Raw genomic sequence first — 17,635 nt, forward strand, 5'->3', positions numbered from 1 at the left:
GTTTGTTTTTCTAATGCTTTAACGTTTGGATTTATAGGACACAAAAATCTTACCTTATTTGCTGCGATGGGCCTACTGTCAAATCACAGTATTAAAAAGAAGAATGAATCACAACACATTTAAGGCGTCACAGCGGTTTTATTGTAAAATTACCTTCACAATAAAAAAGAAAACACTGGGCATAACTTTGTTTAGAAAAGTTACATAGCTCATAGATGTTTAAGCATAGAAAAAAATGTGCTGATAAATATATCAGTCTTCGGCTTCCTTCTGGGCTTTCAGAAAGCCAGCTTTTATACACATGTACCCAAAAAATGAGAAATGCAATGTCTGAGTAAAGTTGAAACCAGAGACGTTTGTGCAGAAAATACTCACGTCCGAGTAGGGCATGAATGATTTTAAGAGACCAAAGCTCACTCACACGTATGTGATCTATAACATCAGATTATTTAAGACTAAATATCACCTTCGTGTTAAAACACGGTGAGATTTTATGGATAAAACACTTCATACATGTTACCCTGTAACAAAGAACACCATTCTCAACCTTTCTTACCCAACATACGTTGAAAATGATATTGGTGGTGTGTGGTAATGATATATATTCATTACAAACCTGCAGTCAGTAGAAAAGGTTGCGTGAACAACCCAACTAACTTACCCACCTCGTAACACTTTAAAATGTAAAAAAAAATTCACAAAGAACAGAGTTTAAGACTACCTAGGGGAAAGTGGAATGCAGGACAGAATTATTTTGTTTAAAGAATATAGATGTAAACAGAAGGAATGAGACTGCAGTATGAAATCTGCATTAATATAAGAATGTTGCTCAACCAAAAACTGTAACTGTTGTTCATTCTAATGAAATACACACAGAAATAAGAGACATGTACTATGTGGAATGATATCATAAGTTGGTTATGATACAACAGTTCTATAAAAGCTGAAGTTTAAGTAGTAATGACTAACCAGTATTGGCTAAAGCTCCCAGGCCCATTTTTAATTCAGTGCACATCTTTACAATTATTTTTAAGTGCCATTTTATTTCTCCTTACTTGAAGAACTCAACTAGTTTGTTTTTCATTTTCATTTCACTTTCCTTTTCTTTCATAGTTTATGTGGGTTCACCCATTTGTACGTTCCCTCGTAGCGGAAGCCCACCTTCTGCACCAGCTCATCTGCCTCCGGAGGACCACGGCTAAAAAAACAAATTCACAATGCATGTAAAATGTGTTACACATTTCAAAATATTTCCTAAAAAATATTTGTATTACCTTCCATATTTATATGGGATAGGTGGCGTCTTCTCCATCTCTATCTGATGAAGAAGTGGAGTGAAGATTCTCCATGCTTCTCTCAACTCATCGCTAGAAACAAAATCAAGTTAAGAATGCCATAATTTCACACGCATAACATGTCGCCTGTGTCAAAGCAGTAGACTTGACTGACCTCCGTACGAAATGCATCTGACTTCCACAGAACACATCCAAAATCAAGCGCTCGTAAGCATCAGGCAGCTTAACGTCCTGAGAAACAGACCAAAAATACATGTGTCAGATGTTGATACACGACAGAAGTAGACTGTCATATTTACATCATTGTGTATTGTTTTTCACCACCATATTCAGACACATGAAAATAAAATATATAAAAACATCATTAACACAAACATGTTACCTTGTATCTGCTGTGGTAGGTCAGGTCCAGCTCGGTCTCTTCAGGGCTGAAATAAACTCCAGGTTTTTTGCTCATCATCTTGGCGTATATGGCCTCGTTGGGCTGCACGCGTACCACCAACTCATTCCGCCTGCAATGTCCGGTAAAAATGTCTCCAGGAACATCTGTGAACTGCAATCGCACCTCAGCCTTCCTCTCATTAAGAGCCTTCCCACAACGGAGGATGAAGGGAACACCTGAAAAGACAGACAGAGAGTCAAAATGGCTTTGTCTTAAATAAACAAACATGTACTGTACTGATGCTCAAACCAGTCACATTTGACAATACTCTGTTATTGTTAAAATTTTGATCTTTGTTTACGGTCTTGCTACCGTAAACATTTAAAAAGTAAGGGTGCAAACCTTCGTACCAGGTCTTAGTTTAGTTTAGCCAAAACCCTTTAGTTCATGTCAGATTTAACACAGTAATTGTTCATACATTTAGACAATTATTCTACCCACCTATAATATACAGTCCGTTTTTATTTATAAATGTAGATGTGAATCAAAACGCTCACCATCCCACCGTTCATTCTTCACATAAAGCACTGCAGTGGCAAACGTAGCCTGTGTGGAGTCTTTAGGAACAGTTGGGTCATCTAAATAACCCAGTTTAGCATCACCCTCTCCTTCAGGATCTCCAACGTACTGACCCAACACCACATCCGACAGAGAAACTGGCTCGATGCACTTCAGAACTTTCACCTGTAGGGGGAGACAAAGAGCATTACAAAACAGACATACAATGCAAAACCAGGAGCCATCCATTATTATTCTAATTCATCTTTGCTGTTTTAGGCCAATGAGCTGAGAAGTAAAATCCATGTGACTGATCACTCTATGTTACTAAACATGTACATACAATATCTATATATGCAAAACTGAATTATAGTATTAACACAACATAACCCACTAATAACAAAAAGAATGCCAAACCCTTTTTTTATTCCTATGTCCTCATTCTTTTCTTTTGGATGATTAACTGAGCTCATTCTTTTTCTTTGATGTTAATGAATAACTGGATGAAGCTGCCGGTGGAGATAGTGAATAATTATTTGCTATGCACGAGCCTCTAAATTTAGTATCATGTAGATAAGAGCCAGATGAGTGCTGCAAGGGATGACAGATCACGGTTCATTGGCCCACTGGCCCATTACCTTCTCATCCCGCACATCATCAGAGCTTGTGGAGGCCGGCTTCTCCATGGCAACCAGAGAGAGCATCTGCAGCAGGTGGTTCTGCATCACATCACTGGAGACAGAAAAGAGATCCATTCATTTACAAATCAGATTAGAATATTAAAATCCAATAAGGTTAGCTTGGAAAACCATCTAAGGATTTTGGTTAGGCCTGGAACATAAATCGTAATTTGCAATTACGAAATTATTTTAATACCTTCGAACATTTTAGACGGAGAGTGTGATGTAAAACATGTACGTTTGTTATATTATTAAATATAACATTATTAAATTAGTTATTAAATACATTTTAATATATCTTAACTTGATTTAAAAATATTGTTAGTAATGCATGTGCAAGTTTAAAATGTCGAGTAAGAAAAATCACAACCATCGACGGTGAAAAATATTATCACACATAAATTTCGGTCTTATTACTCGTACGCAGAAATGACAAGGAACTGGCATAACACTGAGCTCAAAACAACAGTTCAACATAATTACAAAAATTTTGTCTTTTTAATGATTAATATATAATATATAATTATGTAAGCTCAAAATTTACTTAAGCTAAATATACACTTAAACATTGATGCTACAAAAAATTATATTACCGCAATAATTTGCTTACTATAAAACTATAAAAAAGGTCGGGCAAAACATCAATTTGTTACACTGTGTGATTTAGCAAATTATCACATATCACACTTTTCTTGAATGTTCATCCCTAGTTTTAATGTTGAAGGCATAGAATAATTATTAAGAATTACAACAGCACAAATAGTATTAACAATTTAAGTAAAATGTGTATTGATTTATGCCAGCATGACAAACAAGTTGCATTTAGAAACAAAGCAAGAAATCTTAAGATCTTATGTACAAAGCATTTACTGAACTAACCGAATAATTCCAAAATCATCAAAATATCCTCCGCGACCCTGGGTTCCAAACGGCTCTTTGAAGGTCAGAACCACGCAGGCCACACTGTCCCGGTTCCAAATGGGACCAAATAAACGGTTTCCAAACCTTTGGGGAAATAAAGAGAGCAAATCATATCAATTATTGACACACATCCAGAGCTTCCTTATGTTACTGAAACCTAATTATTCTGAAATACCAACTGTGGTTGACAGCCATTGAAAAGCAGGATGCAGAGATACTTAATGGAGGCAGAACAGTGAAAGAGATGAAGAGAAGCATACCGGAGAACCATAAGGTTCTGGACCATCTCTTTGCCTAGGTAGTGATCTATACGGTAAATCTGCTCCTCTGTGAAGAGAGAGAAAAGATGTTTGGATAACTCCTCTGAGCTCTGCAGGTCACGGCCAAAAGGCTTCTCCACGATTATCCTGGTCCAGCCCCTGTCAACCATACAAACAAGAAACATGCTGCCTTGAACATAAGTCCTTGATGAGGGCAAACCTAAATCTACAGATTTCTTTTAGTATTTGCTAAAGCATTGTTAAGAAAGGGCGTTTTTTGAGAGGTTGCTAGGGTGTTGTAAACGTTTTCTGAGGGATTGCTAGGGTGTTTTTATAGGGTTGCGAGAGTGATGCAATGGCTCATGTAGAAAGAGCTTGCATCAAAGAATGAAACGCATGAAACAAACGCACTTGGTGCTCATGCAATGATGTCTGACGTTCTCTGTGACATCATGGTAGACGTTGGGCGGCAACGCCAGGTAGAAGAGGCGATTAGCTTCGGCTCCTCCCTGTAAGGACAGCAGGTGTGTGTGCAGGTTGGCGAAAGAAGATCCATCCCCATATTTACCACTGATGTACGAGTTCCGGCTGAAGAAAACAGAGAGCCGTTCAGCCTCTGAGTCAACAGCCTGAAAATAAGAAAAGCAAAGATTCAAAACACAAACACACATGCGTACTACACAGACACAAACACGCACAGAGAAAGTTGTGACCTTCATGTAGGGCATACAGGCTGCACGAATGGAGTCCACCGTCAGGTCGGAACGGGCAAAGCCAACAAAATAGGTCTGTTCAGGGAGCAAACCATCTCTGAACAACCACCTAGAAGAGAGAGAGGGAAATATATAATACCAAGAGAGAGAGTGAAATTCAGAGTCAGGTCAGATATAAAAAGGACTTACCATAATGTTGGGTAAATTTTCTTTTTGGCCAGATCCCCCTATGAGAAGAGCAGATTTATGAAATTTCGCTTAAATGCTTATAAGCAACAACAAAAAACATTAAAACGCACAATCACTTTTCATTCAATTTGGGGGAAATGGTTTGCAAAAGTTTACCAAATTACTGTTGGATAAGTTATCAAAAATACTTTGTTAAATGATTAAACCTAACTGTCCTCTTAGCCAAGCCAAAAACCACAGTTGCTTAATAGCCAAACATCTCTCCAAAGGTGCAAACCCACAAAATGAGAACACTGCTTGGAATTTACCCGAGATGTCTATTGTAACAGCTTTTATAAGGCATTAATGCACATTAATCACATGTAAAGCAAACAGTTAAACATCAGTGAGGTAAAAATGTGTCGGGGGTCCCATGAATTGTAGGCCCTGAAACACAGCATGGGCTCTTTTAAAATGCCGCTGGGGTGGCATCACAGTTCAGTCGGATTTAAAGTTCAACACATAAAACAGCTGATAATAAAAGGAGACAAATCAAACTATTATGTGTGAAGCAACTTCAGTCAAATCCAGCCCAACCCACAGCACGTGACTCAGCCAGCTGACTGATCACTGACCTCACAACATCTGCTCCACGTCTATTTGAACACATGAGAAATGCACTGCAAGACCATTCTGTTGGTCTCAGCTGTGCCATGTCAAACTGGGAGACTTCCATATCAGTAGATATGCTGTGCAGCTGTATATAATCCATTCGTCTCTGTGCAGTATGCCATGTAACCTATTAATCTCTGCTCTTGCTGTGGAGGAAAGTTCTTAGTAAGAATGACTTGACAAAAGTCCATCTCCATACCTCGGTGTTCGGTAACCTTCAGCATTGGCAATCCATCACAATCACAGTAAAACAAACAAAACACTTTAAGTCAGCTAAACTGTACTCTACTGTATTGTATTTGTGAAGCAATTCTGAAGAAAAGGGATACACGTTTGCTATACTGTGTATATGTGTCAATGTTTTACAAAGCCAACACATGTTCATTTTAGGGCAGATTTCTCTTTGTCATGTAGATGTCATTTTAACCCTGTGTGGTTTTTCAATGACGTTAAGGTTGTATTTGTTAATTATTCTGTTAATCCATTGGCTAACATAAACTAACAATGAATGATAATATATATACAGTAGACTAAAATACTAAGTTTTAAAGTTTTTCCTCACAAGGCTCAAAAACTAAAATGAATAAATCATAATAGAAGTGTTTTATTCCACGCCTTTTGACACCACGGAAGGAAAACATCAGTTGTAGTTTTCTGTTATCCTTTACAGAAACTCACCCCATAGTTTCCATTACATCAAGAAAAAACCTACTGCACCACTTAACATTATTTTACCAGACAGATGTAAAAAGGATGTAATTTCAAACCTGTACGACTTTCCTTTACAAAAGAAGATTTCTTTGAAGAATGTTCGTAACAACCATTGAATGAAAAAAAAAAAATCTCAAAAGATTTTAAACAACATAAGGATGAAAATATATATTTCCGGGGGGGAACCATCCCGGCTTTAATGGTTAGACACGAGGTGATGAGCTGCATGGTGACTGTATGGACTCATTGTTTAGTATCAGGCCATATGCTTATTTCAGCACTGTTGACCGGCCACCTAGACCATACCTTTTTTCACCAGCCTTGTCTTCTTGCCAACACTCATCACAAACACACACACATAGACACACCAACCCTTTCAACATCCATCCACCTCAACCTACTGAATGAAAAGAGCTGACGGCGAGTGATATGGCATAATCCAGCGCACTACCGCCTTTCCTACTTAACAAAGCACTGTTCACAGAGCGCTTGTGTTGAATCAGACTAATAAAAGGGTATGATGAAAGACAAGGCGGAACAGGGAAAAGCTAGCCAAAAGAAGGAAGACCGTTTTTATTTCATCACTAGAGGAAACACTCAATATGGAGAAGTGTGACCTATTTTAAATTAACCAACATTCATTGTACTATTGTTCCTTATTCGTTTGCCAAATCACGATGAAGGCCGACCAGAGCAGCCAATGAAAAATCAGCTGTTGTCAGGTGTAGCCTTTCAAGGCCGCTCGAGGACAATATCTAAACCAAACCCTTACTGTCTGGATGACAAATTTAAGATTTTAATGTCGTGGGGTTTTCACTGGTTGCATCATTTCAGCTGTACTTCCTCCTACAAACCATTTCAAGGAAATTCTTAAAATCTGAGACTCTTCCTTTTATTGCACTTAGCAGAAAAAGCTGTACGTTAACATTATAATGTAACTTTAAAGATTGCAGGCAGGACCTTCAGCCTATCAACGAGGAACTGCAGAAACTAAATAGGAAGCAAAACATTTCATTCATTTTTGGGCCATCCAAGAGAAATATCGAACACACAAACTCACCGAAGCGCCCATGATGATGAAGATGTGCACGTCCGACTGATGAAACTCCACATCGTTGTGCAGCTCTCTCCTCAGCTGCCCAAACACTTCGGAGCGGGAGAGAGGAAGATCGCTCATTTTGTCTGCGAAGGTCAGGAAAAGACAGACGGATTAAATCGCCATTATTAAATAGGCTAAATGCAACAAAACAAGCTCTGGAAACTTTAGCACTGACATGCTACACCCGTTCTACTACAAGACTTCCCGGAAGGTTGCTCCATTCACACACAGTAGGGGTCAATAGTATTAGCGTGAACGTTAAAGGGATAGTTCAGCTAAAACATTTTTAATGGTATTCGACCATGCCCCAGAAATCTCAGTTGCTACCGTTTTTCCAAACAAAGAAATGTATTCAGGTTTGGAACAACTTGAGGGCGAGTGATTCATGACAGAATTTTCATTTTTGAGTGAACTGTCCCTTTAAGCCGACACTTTATATTTAATAACAAAAACAACACATAATGGCAAAGCAAACAAAGAAAACAATTGATCTACAGTAAACCTGACAAAAGACAAATAGCACATAAAATCATTCCTGCTTTAGAGTAGTTGACATGACGGTTCAAATAGTCATTACAGTTATCATCATCATCATTATAATTCACTTGTTACACCAGATGACAAATATATGAACTGCAAAAAAAAAAGAGATTGCAGTCATCATATTTAATACTAATACAATTATTTGTCAACTACCCTTTAACATCTGCAAACTATGCTGACTCATGATTATATTTCAGTTAAAAGCACACATTGGCAAAAGGTGCGTTCAACTTCATGTACAGCTACGCAGACCGGTCAGCGCATGACATCACATGATCGCGAGAGCAGACTGCTCCGCATGCTCACGAATCGCTCTCGCGTTACTTGAAGGTCACGAGCCGATCGGTGTGCGCAGCCCACTTTCTAAACGACGCTAGATGCAACCACGTATCACGACTAAGTTTCCGTACCAATGTTATCAGGGACCGTAACGCCAGTGCGTGCTCTCTCTGTGGCATACAGGACAAATCCATACACATATGTCAGAACGCACACGCTACTCTATAAACAACAAACGATCCCTTCATACTATAATGTTATTAGCGCAAATCCCCAGTCCAATCCCCTACAGTGTCTGCCAGGATTTAACCTGCGCTTGCCAACTTGCTGAAAACAGTTAAGACAGCCAGGAATAAGTTTGAGCGAGTGCACCACAACAGAACGACACCGCTGTGTTCCCGTTCACGTGCGGGTTTACCAACTATCGCATAATCAGATGAGCAGTCAGTTTGCACTATCAAACACACCAACAACGTGCTACTTACAGTAAGTGCTCCGTACAAAACAGAACAAAAGCAGCTCGAGGTGTGAATTATTCGCGCTACAGAGAGAGAGACATCTCTTAAACGGGTTCCTTCTTCCCTGTTAAACCGACGCTGCCGAATTCTGTGATTTTATTGGTGTAGCCCGAAACTCACCAGCGCTCGCTCGACTGCCCATCGCTGCAGCGTACTGACGTCAACCGCGCGAGCGCGCACGGGAAAACATATGAGGCGCGGAAGTTGACAAAAGTAAAGCGAATGCCGAGAGGGGTTGAATGTGCGCGAGAGGGGTTGAATGTGCGCGAGAGGGAGTGAATGTGCGCGAGAGGGGACCAACCATAAACGTGCGCAAGAGGGAGCGAGTGTGCGCGAGAAAGAACGAGTGTGCACGAGGAGCAAATGCGCGTGAGAGGGAGAGTCAAATGAGTGAGAGTGCGCGCGCGCAAATTGCCAAATTATAGAAGTATTGCTTAATTGTTTGCGAGATAAATCAAATTGTCTAGTTTTAGTTTTGGAGGTTTTATTCATTTTAGTTAATTCTGTACTTGCGAGTTGCGACGTAATGTCTGAAGCAGCTTGAAGACTCATCAATAATATTCTTGCAAGTCCCACGGTACTTGAGAGCATCGATAATGCTCTGAATGCTCAAACAAACCGTAATTGTCCAAATCAAACAGCAACAAGCGAAGTAAATAGACTTTTTAATTCTACTTCTTCCGCTACTGTTTGCCGGCCTGCATTTGAATTTTCCCGCAACTTTTGCGGATCAGCCAGAAGAGGTTCTGTAAACATGTCACGGAACAGGTATGTTCTTTAGAAGTTGTCTGCCTGTATTCATTATTCAATGTATATGAGTTGTAATGATATAATATAACGTGTGATGTCCAGTGCTTAGGCAGGAAACTGTATGCTATTGTATGCCAGACACTCGTACGTTACCTGATTCAGTTCATGACAATGATGTCAGTTACAACAAGTTGTATATGCCTTCATCTAACATTTGGTTCATATTTTTAAATGCATCGAAAGTATTGAATCTATCTGAAAAAGCAGAAATACATGACATTTGAAATGTTTTATGGTGAAATTTAGAGATTACAATAAATCATAGTACAGTGTGTACAGTAACATGAATCCACTAATGCACATTGCATCATTAATAATTAAAAATATTAACTAGTAAACTGATAACACATTATTTCTGTTAAGGCATGGTAAAAGGAGAAAGATGTCAGAACATGTCCCCTTCCTTCGAGATGTTTGCCTTCTTTCATCTCCCAGAGACTTCACAGTCCCAAGGTCCAGCACTAGAACATTCCTCTCAGAACAAGGCCATATAGTGTCTGCTGTGCAATTTCAAAAGGATTGGAATGCACAGGAGGTGCTGCAACATCTCAGATCCATATTCAGTTCAAAACTGAAGAGCAGCACAGAGTAAGATAACATCCATTGTAGATCGTTCTAGCACTAACTGATCACTTAATTCACTCAAAAATTAACATTGTCATCATTTACTCACCCCTTGTCATTTCAAATCTGTATAACTTTCTTCTGCAGAACACAAAAGAAGATATCTTAAGAATGTTGGTAACCAAAAACTGTTGGTACTCATTGACCTCTATAGACAAAAACCTAATGACAATGGGACACAAGCAGGTGGGTACCACAGTTTTTTTGTTACCTCTAATCTTCGAAATATCTTCTTTTGTGATCTGCAGAAGAAAGAAAGTTAAACAGGTATGAAATGACAAGGGGTGAGTAAACGTTGACATAATGTTCATTTTTGGGTGAACCATCACTTTAACTAGGTTTTGATATCCTTGAATATAACAGTATGAACAAAATGTAAGGCTCCGTTATTTTTTCTTGTTCAATTATTAGAGAGTATTGTATAAAATGATGAATAATCAAGATTCAATATTTTTATTTGTCAGAATTGTCACATACACAATTATATAAAGACTATATTACCAGCAGTGAAATTTTAATCAGGATCACTTCATAGAATGTGTAATTATTTGAGAGTATAAAATAAAAATGTAAACCAAGGAATAATCATAATATCATAAGTATGATATATTTTCTTAGGATCACAATTATGATGCCCACATACACCAAGCTGGTCAAGCCAGTGTTAGAGGCAGGTCGTTGTCTTGATGGGGCTGTGCTATGCAAACTTTTCAAAGACAAGACCATCTACCTACAGCCATCAAGTGACCTGATAGAGGAAGAGAGGACAATAGAGGTAAATTATCAAAATTAACTTACAATATAATAAAATGTATATTCTTACTTCATTTCTTTTTTATTTGGTGTCCCATTAGTATTTGAATGATGTTCAGTCGGTATACGCTCTGGAAAAAATGTTAAGTATGTAATTTCTGCAACAAAACCAAGCAGAACTGCAAAAAAAACACACACAAAAACATTTCATATGTCATACAGATATTTCCACCCCAAAGTCATGCTGCTAGTATGCCAGTTTTTCTGCTTTGTGCATGGTGGCGTTACTCAGACAAAAAAGTAGCTACACTAAGCCCCCCTAGTATGGCTAAATACTTACTTTATATTTAATGATCAAGGTTTGTTCTATAATCTCCCCTGATAATAACAGCTCATATCTACGTCCTTCTTTATTCCTTTTTTTAAAGGATACTTTTGAAAAACTTGATTCCTGCAGTTCTGTAACTGAAACTGTCATCATTGATGTGTGTGAGGACGAGCCATATGAAGCCATTATGTTAAAAAATCATGATCCATCAGTTGCATCATCGTCCATGGGCATGATCCCTGCCAGCTCTGTTGTGATGTCAAGTGATGTATCTCAAGTCTATGATTCTCCATCAAATGAAGGGAGTTTGAGGAGGTTCTCCACTACTGTCTTCGTTGATGTATGTGAGGACGAGCCATATGAAGCCATTATGTTTGAAAACAATAATCCATCAGTTGCATCATCTTCCATGGCTATCGCTGCCAGCTCTGTTGCGATGTCATCAAGTGATGTACCTCAAGTCTCTAATGCTCAGTTCAGTGCGGAGAGTTCTAGAAGTCTTCTGGACAACAACAGGTAAAAATTCAAAACATTCACTGTTCTCTATTACATTTTTTATGACTTTTTTACACTTTGTCAGTAGAATTTACACAATTTCAATGAGTTTGTGTGTTAAAAGTTCTAAAACTCAGATTTTTTATTTTAGGGAGGTGCAATATGCAGCACTCTTTGAAAGCGATGTCAGTGACTGTGAAAGTATACAGTTCTCACATGAAAAAGAGGAAAATGTGTCCACATGTTCAGAAGAACGGTAAATATCCTGTTTTTATTTATTTCAGCAATCTACTGATGAGTTGAATATATTGATGAGTGTTAAATTAGGAGATATCCAGAAAGTGCATGCTTGCAGGGGCTCCATGAACAGGAAGATAGATATACAGATGATACCTTTATTTTTTTATTATTCTGTCACTATACTGCTATTTTACTTGTGAATGATGATGTATTTCTCTCCTATTTTCAGAGACATTACAGGAATACTAGAAAACCTGGCAGAGAAAATTGATGAAAACAGAGCATCGTATTTCAATATTAGCAGAAAACACATCTGGGAAAGTGCAAAACTCACAATATCTATGAAATCTTTCTGTCCATCAAAGAGGATTGATGTGAAATTTATGGATGACTTAGGGACAAGTGAGGGAGCAGTAGATTCTGGTGGGCCAAGAAGGGAGTTCTTCACTCTTCTAATGGAGAACCTTAAGCAAGGGGCATTGTTTGTTGGTCCTAATGAAGCCAAATTTCTTAATTTCAACAGTAGATGTAATAAACATGCACCACATTCAAAGTAATGTTAATCTTGAATTTTTTTCCAATGAATGATACTCAGTAAAATCTACAATTACTGTTTTTAGCATTGCAGAATGAAGACTATCTATATGCTGGTGTTGCCATTGCACTCTCAGTTGTGCATGGGGGACCTGGACCACAATTCATTTCACCCAGCCTCCTTAAAGCACTGACAACTAGCCCTGAGGCTACAGTCATTGCTGTTGAAGAGGTTACAGACCCGATGATTTGCATCAACTTGCAAAGAGTACGTTTTTATTTACTTATTTATATAATAATATCTCAAACATTTATTTAAGTTTTGTTGTTTCCTCATTATAGTTGGCTTCTGGAGATGTTGATGCCTTCAACGATATTGAGCCCATCATAGATATGGCTGGGACGTTTGCAGTTATAAAGGACCAAGAAACAGCCAGGAAGGTTGCCTTAGACACTGCACACTGGTACTGCCTTGGTCGCAGTCGGTCTGCATTTGAAAGGTGTGCAATTCCTGATATTACCAATTTTATGGACTATAGTTTTTTATTTCACTAATAAAGCAACACTTAAAGATATTAAAATAAATAAGTTAAATAACTAACATTGTTATGTGTTATTATAATGTCTATCTTTAGCTTGTAACTCTCCTTTTTAATTCTTTGATAATTACTCAACAGATTCAAAGAAGGTTTGAAAACCCTGGGAGTTCTAGAGGCTATAAAGGAAAACCCAGCCGCATTTACAAATATCATGTGTCATCACCCTCAACCCTTCACCTACTGCAGCTTCTCTGCACTGATGCAACCTGAATTGAGTGTACCAGGTTCTTCGAAAAGGAACACAGAGAACCTTGTTCTATCTTTCTGGAGAACCCTCCTGATTGAAATTCAAGGTAATGGTGTCATGACTGATGTCCTTCAAATTTTTGTTATTTTCAAACAAAATTACTGTAATCCCTTCTTTTACTAGCCTGTAATTACTATAAAGGAGGTTCCCTACTTTTAAGATTTTGGTACTCAAATATATCCTTATATTAGTAGAATTAATTTGAGTTCAGACTGTGGCAAGAACAGTAACAAATCACTGATATTAAACAATACCAGACAACGATGGGGAAAACAGAATGAGTGTACTGTATATAGTGTCCTTGTCATAGAGTTGATGACTATATGGTGCGTGGATTGCAGATTAGACACTGGGGCAGGAGCGTGGAGGATCTTGGGTAATGTAGTGCAGAGGAAAACAAGGGGAGAAACAGAGGGAACCGTGACACTGTAATGGAGATTAACATAACAGACTTGATTTGTGTTTAATTTGCAATAACTAATCAGACTGAACTAATTAGAATTTATATTACAGAGAGTTTTGTAAAAGATTTTAGAAAATTAAAATATTATTTGAAAATTATATTTTGAAAATTAAATACATTATTTCTTAAAATGTTGACCAATGTTTGTTCTACAGATGAACCCAGCGAGCTGCAGTACAGTGACATCTTCTTTTTTACCACGGGCCTAAAGACCTTGCCACCTTTGGGCCTGAGACCTCATCCAAGCATTCACTTTCTTCACGATCTTGAAAAGAATGAGATGTTATCACAACTTCCTAAAGCAAATACATGTGCCAACAGCCTGTTTCTTCCAACTGTTAATCAAGCATACACTGATTTTAAAAATAACATGATGTATGCTATTCAAAATTGCCAAGGATTTGGGTTTTGTTAAATGTTATTCCAAGAAATGTTGAAATGTTTAACAGATAGTTTTTGACATTTTTACAGTTATAAATGTCTTGTGTTTATGCATTTGTGTCATGTTCTTTAAAAAAATATGAAAAAAAAGTTCTGAAACATAATTGTTCATGTTCAGTTTATGATAGAAAAAGTACATTATACAATATGAGTTTAACAAACAATGTAAATAACACATATACATTATTGTTTGCTCATGCCATATAGTCAAGACGTTCTGTATGCACTAACTGAAATAAAATCTCTTACAAAAATAAAGTGATTAATGCCATAGTTGCTGTCATCTGTGAGTGGGTTACATGCGGCTTGTAAACGCGTTATATTGTCTGGATTGAATGTAAGGTTACTTTCTGGAACTATTATTTGTTCATTATCTTCCTGAACTATCGGACCATCATAGTCAACACCAAAGTCATCGATTTCTTCCTCTGTTAGAAGCTCCAGATTTGGCTGCAAAAACATACCTGTATGCCACATTGCCAAGGGTGTCATGGATTGGGCTGAACTTAAAGCATGGTGGTTCCACTGCTGGCAAAATTCACTAGCTGATAGCTGTATTCTGCCAAGGTACACAAAATGTAAAGCCCATAGGTGTACTTCGCTTGTGGAGTCCAAGATTTCAGAGTGTTCCATATACTGGAAGAGTTGTTTGTAGAAATCTGATACAACTCTATTGACATCAACCCAAAGGCGTTCAATTCTCTGATTATGAACACTTCTCCCCACTATAAAACTCCCTCTTTCACTTCCCCGATAGTTTATCATGTACCTGGCCACTTCAATGTTTTCCCCACCTCTATCCCCTCTAACTCTGTTAGGCAAACCAAATCTTGCAACACCATGACGAAAGAAACTAAGTACTGTGTGTGCTCTGTTGTTGGTACAGCATTCAAGGTAAATAACAGTCCGGCTATAGCCATCAATGCATCCATGGAACACAAATCTCCATGCAATCAATTTGTGGTTTGAATCCATGTGCCTAAAAAAAAGAAGAATTTATACTGAGATGTACTTTATCTACATAATATAAAACATACAAAATAAAAATGTCCAAAAGCTATAGAGTTGATTGCTTTTTTTAATTTCATTATTGAATGTTCCATAAACACCTGCGTAACCAAAATCTGTTGTTTGACAAAAGATGGTGGGTGTGGATAAACGAAGTAAAAGTAAAGTAAAAAATCAATGATTGCTATGAAATATCGATAGATAAATATCGATACCAACAAAAATTGTCAAGCACCCACACGAGCAATCTTTGGACAATTTTAAAAAGGAATAAACCCTATGCCATTGTGATACATACCAAAGATGATTTGGTCCTCTAACATTATATACTCTCCTCCTAATTGCATGTCTTGTACGGATCATGGTGCCAACAGGGTCAACTGTCGATAGTCGCTCCCGGACACGCCTTCTTTGTATATAGAGTCCTCTACTTCTGAGGCTTCCTACGATACAAATGAACAAACAATACAAATGTCAACATCATCAATAAAAAGCACTTCTTACATCAAATGAGACATTATATTAATATTTAACAGTATATATAACATGATGTCCAAGAACACTTGCCTAGGACAAGTGTGACTCCAGCGTTAGGTGTTTGACTGATAATTAAATGAATCAGTGAATCAAGGTCAGGATCTGAAATTGTGCTAAAATTAGTCTCCATGCCATACTGAAGACGACGTCTTCGTAATGTTCGACAGCTCACACCCAAACAGGTAGAAATAGCAGTCCATGACATTCCTATCTCTCGAAGCTGGATCAGCTGCTCACTGGTTAGATCATACCTGTGTAAGTTAGGAAATACAGACTTTTAGTGTATTTCTGTGTCAAACTATTGCACAGATTTCTAATACATTTTAAAAGTAACTTTCATTATATACTGTAGTTTTGTGTTTTGTTCAACCCTTATGAAATATAACTAACTCTCCTCCCTTTTGAACACTCGTTAATAACTCCATCCACACCTCTCCAGTAATTTATGTCAAACTGTCAAAAGTTTGATCAATGTATTACCATGACGTGCATAGTCAGGTCTGTATGTCCGTTCAATACATCTTGGCTTCTGCACACTTTTTAGAGATTCCATGATTTAATTTCTAAATATTTCAACAGTAAGCACAGCACATTTATTAAATAACTATGGTTACTTTACTAAATTTAATTTCAGGCCGGACAGCCTTTGTCAACTGTAACATTAATGGTTTAAAAATCGTTAAAAATATTGGATTTGTCATTAACACGGTCATATTCTGTGCTGTTTGTCATTAAAGACAAAGGGGCACCTTGGTCGTCCACCAGTCCTGGAGACAGATATTCGAATTGTTGGTATAAGTTGCGGTTGAAGGATAAGTTCCAGTTGCATTAACATTTCTGAGAAACTGTCGTGTAACTCTGAAAGCATGGAAGTCACTTGATCGTCCTATAAAAAAAACAATGTGTTAAACTGATACTAATATCTTTTATTTACATCTAACAATATCTTTAATTATACATACAATTACCTGATGGTGTCTCAAATGGTCCAACATCCTGGATAGAATACGACAGTGTTCCTCCATTAACCTATGACAATTCTCCATGCTGTTAAAATTTCTGGATAGCATACTTTCATCATATATTGTCACACAAGTGTTTAGTTCTGTAAAATATCTTTGAACATCGTTGCACTGACAACTAGTGCACTGTAAAAACAATAGAAAAAGAATTATAAAACGTGTCTTAAACATATTTAGAATTGCAGGATACCTCCGTTGACCAATACCGAAGAATGGTTCAATATGTGCAAGCTCAATAATAAAACAAAAATGTTCACTCGCACTCTCTCGCGCACACTCAACCCCTCTCGCGGACACTCGCACTCTCTCGCGCACACTCAACCCCTCTCGCGGACACTCGCACTCTCTCGCGCACACTCAACCCCTCTCGCGGACACTCGCACTCTCTCGCGCACACTCAACCCCTCTCGCGGACACTCGCACTCTCTCGCGCACACTCAACCCCTCTCGCGGACACTCGCACTCTCTCGCGCACACTCAACCCCTCTCGCGGACACTCGCACTCTCTCGCGCACACTCAACCCCTCTCGCGGACACTCGCACTCTCTCGCGCACACTCAACCCCTCTCGCGCACACTTAACGACTCTCTCGGCATTCGCTTTACTTTTGTCAACTTCCGCGCCTCATACAAACAGAGCAGTGGGAGGGGTTTACTGCGGAAGGGAGGGGCTTAGGGGACGGCATTAAAGGAGAATAATGTCCAAAACTAACTCTTGTCAAAACCCTACTTACTC

General features: G+C 38.2%; 3 protein-coding genes across 7 annotated transcripts; 1 reads left to right on the forward strand and 2 right to left on the reverse strand.

Annotated features, from left to right (window-relative positions):
* Positions 1 to 121: 121 nt before the first annotated feature.
* On the reverse strand, positions 122 to 9,157 carry g6pd (glucose-6-phosphate dehydrogenase). Of its 3 annotated transcripts, XM_079478378.1 has the most exons (14): positions 8,920 to 9,129; positions 8,413 to 8,451; positions 7,421 to 7,542; positions 4,999 to 5,036; positions 4,810 to 4,918; positions 4,508 to 4,725; positions 4,097 to 4,255; positions 3,795 to 3,920; positions 2,874 to 2,967; positions 2,235 to 2,421; positions 1,678 to 1,913; positions 1,450 to 1,526; positions 1,275 to 1,367; positions 122 to 1,198 (listed from the first exon to the last, which is right to left on the reverse strand). In XM_079478378.1, exons 1-14 carry the CDS (start codon positions 8,939 to 8,941, stop codon positions 1,108 to 1,110), a joined length of 1,611 nt encoding a protein of 536 aa, XP_079334504.1. In that variant the 5' UTR covers positions 8,942 to 9,129; the 3' UTR covers positions 122 to 1,107. The 3 variants fall into 3 exon arrangements, with proteins under 3 accessions (XP_079334504.1, XP_079334505.1, XP_079334506.1); XM_079478379.1 differs by lacking the exon at positions 8,413 to 8,451 and having other exon boundaries at positions 8,920 to 9,157; XM_079478380.1 differs by lacking the exon at positions 8,413 to 8,451 and having other exon boundaries at positions 8,767 to 8,955.
* On the forward strand, positions 8,946 to 14,603 carry LOC306906748 (G2/M phase-specific E3 ubiquitin-protein ligase-like). Its single transcript, XM_079478371.1, has 10 exons — positions 8,946 to 9,567; positions 9,973 to 10,197; positions 10,852 to 11,008; positions 11,415 to 11,830; positions 11,961 to 12,065; positions 12,279 to 12,577; positions 12,670 to 12,851; positions 12,926 to 13,083; positions 13,261 to 13,475; positions 14,048 to 14,603. Exons 1-10 carry the CDS (start codon positions 9,554 to 9,556, stop codon positions 14,305 to 14,307), a joined length of 2,031 nt encoding a protein of 676 aa, XP_079334497.1. The 5' UTR covers positions 8,946 to 9,553; the 3' UTR covers positions 14,308 to 14,603.
* Positions 14,436 to 17,545, reverse strand: LOC306906754 (uncharacterized protein). 3 transcript variants are annotated; one of them, XM_079478385.1, is made up of 6 exons: positions 17,091 to 17,501; positions 16,847 to 16,907; positions 16,628 to 16,764; positions 15,909 to 16,129; positions 15,640 to 15,784; positions 14,439 to 15,312 (listed from the first exon to the last, which is right to left on the reverse strand). In XM_079478385.1, the coding sequence occupies exons 2-6, from the start codon at positions 16,901 to 16,903 to the stop codon at positions 14,541 to 14,543; spliced, it is 1,332 nt and encodes a 443-aa protein (XP_079334511.1). In that variant the 5' UTR covers positions 16,904 to 16,907; positions 17,091 to 17,501; the 3' UTR covers positions 14,439 to 14,540. The 3 variants fall into 3 exon arrangements, with proteins under 3 accessions (XP_079334510.1, XP_079334511.1, XP_079334509.1); XM_079478384.1 differs by having other exon boundaries at positions 14,436 to 15,312; positions 16,847 to 17,545; XM_079478383.1 differs by having other exon boundaries at positions 16,841 to 17,542.
* Between the last annotated feature and the right edge of the window lie 90 nt (positions 17,546 to 17,635).

Source organism: Barbatula barbatula, assembly GCF_947034865.1.
Source record: "Barbatula barbatula genome assembly, chromosome: 17".
Lineage (NCBI taxonomy): Eukaryota > Metazoa > Chordata > Actinopteri > Cypriniformes > Nemacheilidae > Barbatula > Barbatula barbatula.

What these genes read in the sequence shown, in the direction of transcription:
- g6pd (XM_079478378.1), bottom strand. Translation starts at nt 8,941, where the DNA reads ATGGGCAGTCGAGCGAGCGCTG. An exon ending in ATGATGTGCGGGATGAGAAG is followed by an intron (nt 2,422 to 2,873) that starts GTAATGGGCCAG and finishes CTCCCCCTACAG; the next exon opens with GTGAAAGTTCTGAAGTGCAT. An exon ending in ATCCCATATAAATATGGAAG is followed by an intron (nt 1,199 to 1,274) that starts GTAATACAAATA and finishes TTGTTTTTTTAG; the next exon opens with CCGTGGTCCTCCGGAGGCAG.
- LOC306906748 (XM_079478371.1), top strand. An exon ending in AGTCTTCTGGACAACAACAG is followed by an intron (nt 11,831 to 11,960) that starts GTAAAAATTCAA and finishes TTTTTATTTTAG; the next exon opens with GGAGGTGCAATATGCAGCAC. An exon ending in AGTCGGTCTGCATTTGAAAG is followed by an intron (nt 13,084 to 13,260) that starts GTGTGCAATTCC and finishes ATTACTCAACAG; the next exon opens with ATTCAAAGAAGGTTTGAAAA.
- LOC306906754 (XM_079478383.1), bottom strand. Translation starts at nt 17,071, where the DNA reads ATGTTTAAGACACGTTTTATAATTCTTTTTCTATTGTTTTTACAGTGC. An exon ending in TGAGACACCATCAGGTAATT is followed by an intron (nt 16,765 to 16,840) that starts GTATGTATAATT and finishes TTTTTTTTATAG; the next exon opens with GACGATCAAGTGACTTCCAT. An exon ending in AGGACTGGTGGACGACCAAG is followed by an intron (nt 16,130 to 16,627) that starts GTGCCCCTTTGT and finishes TAACTTACACAG; the next exon opens with GTATGATCTAACCAGTGAGC.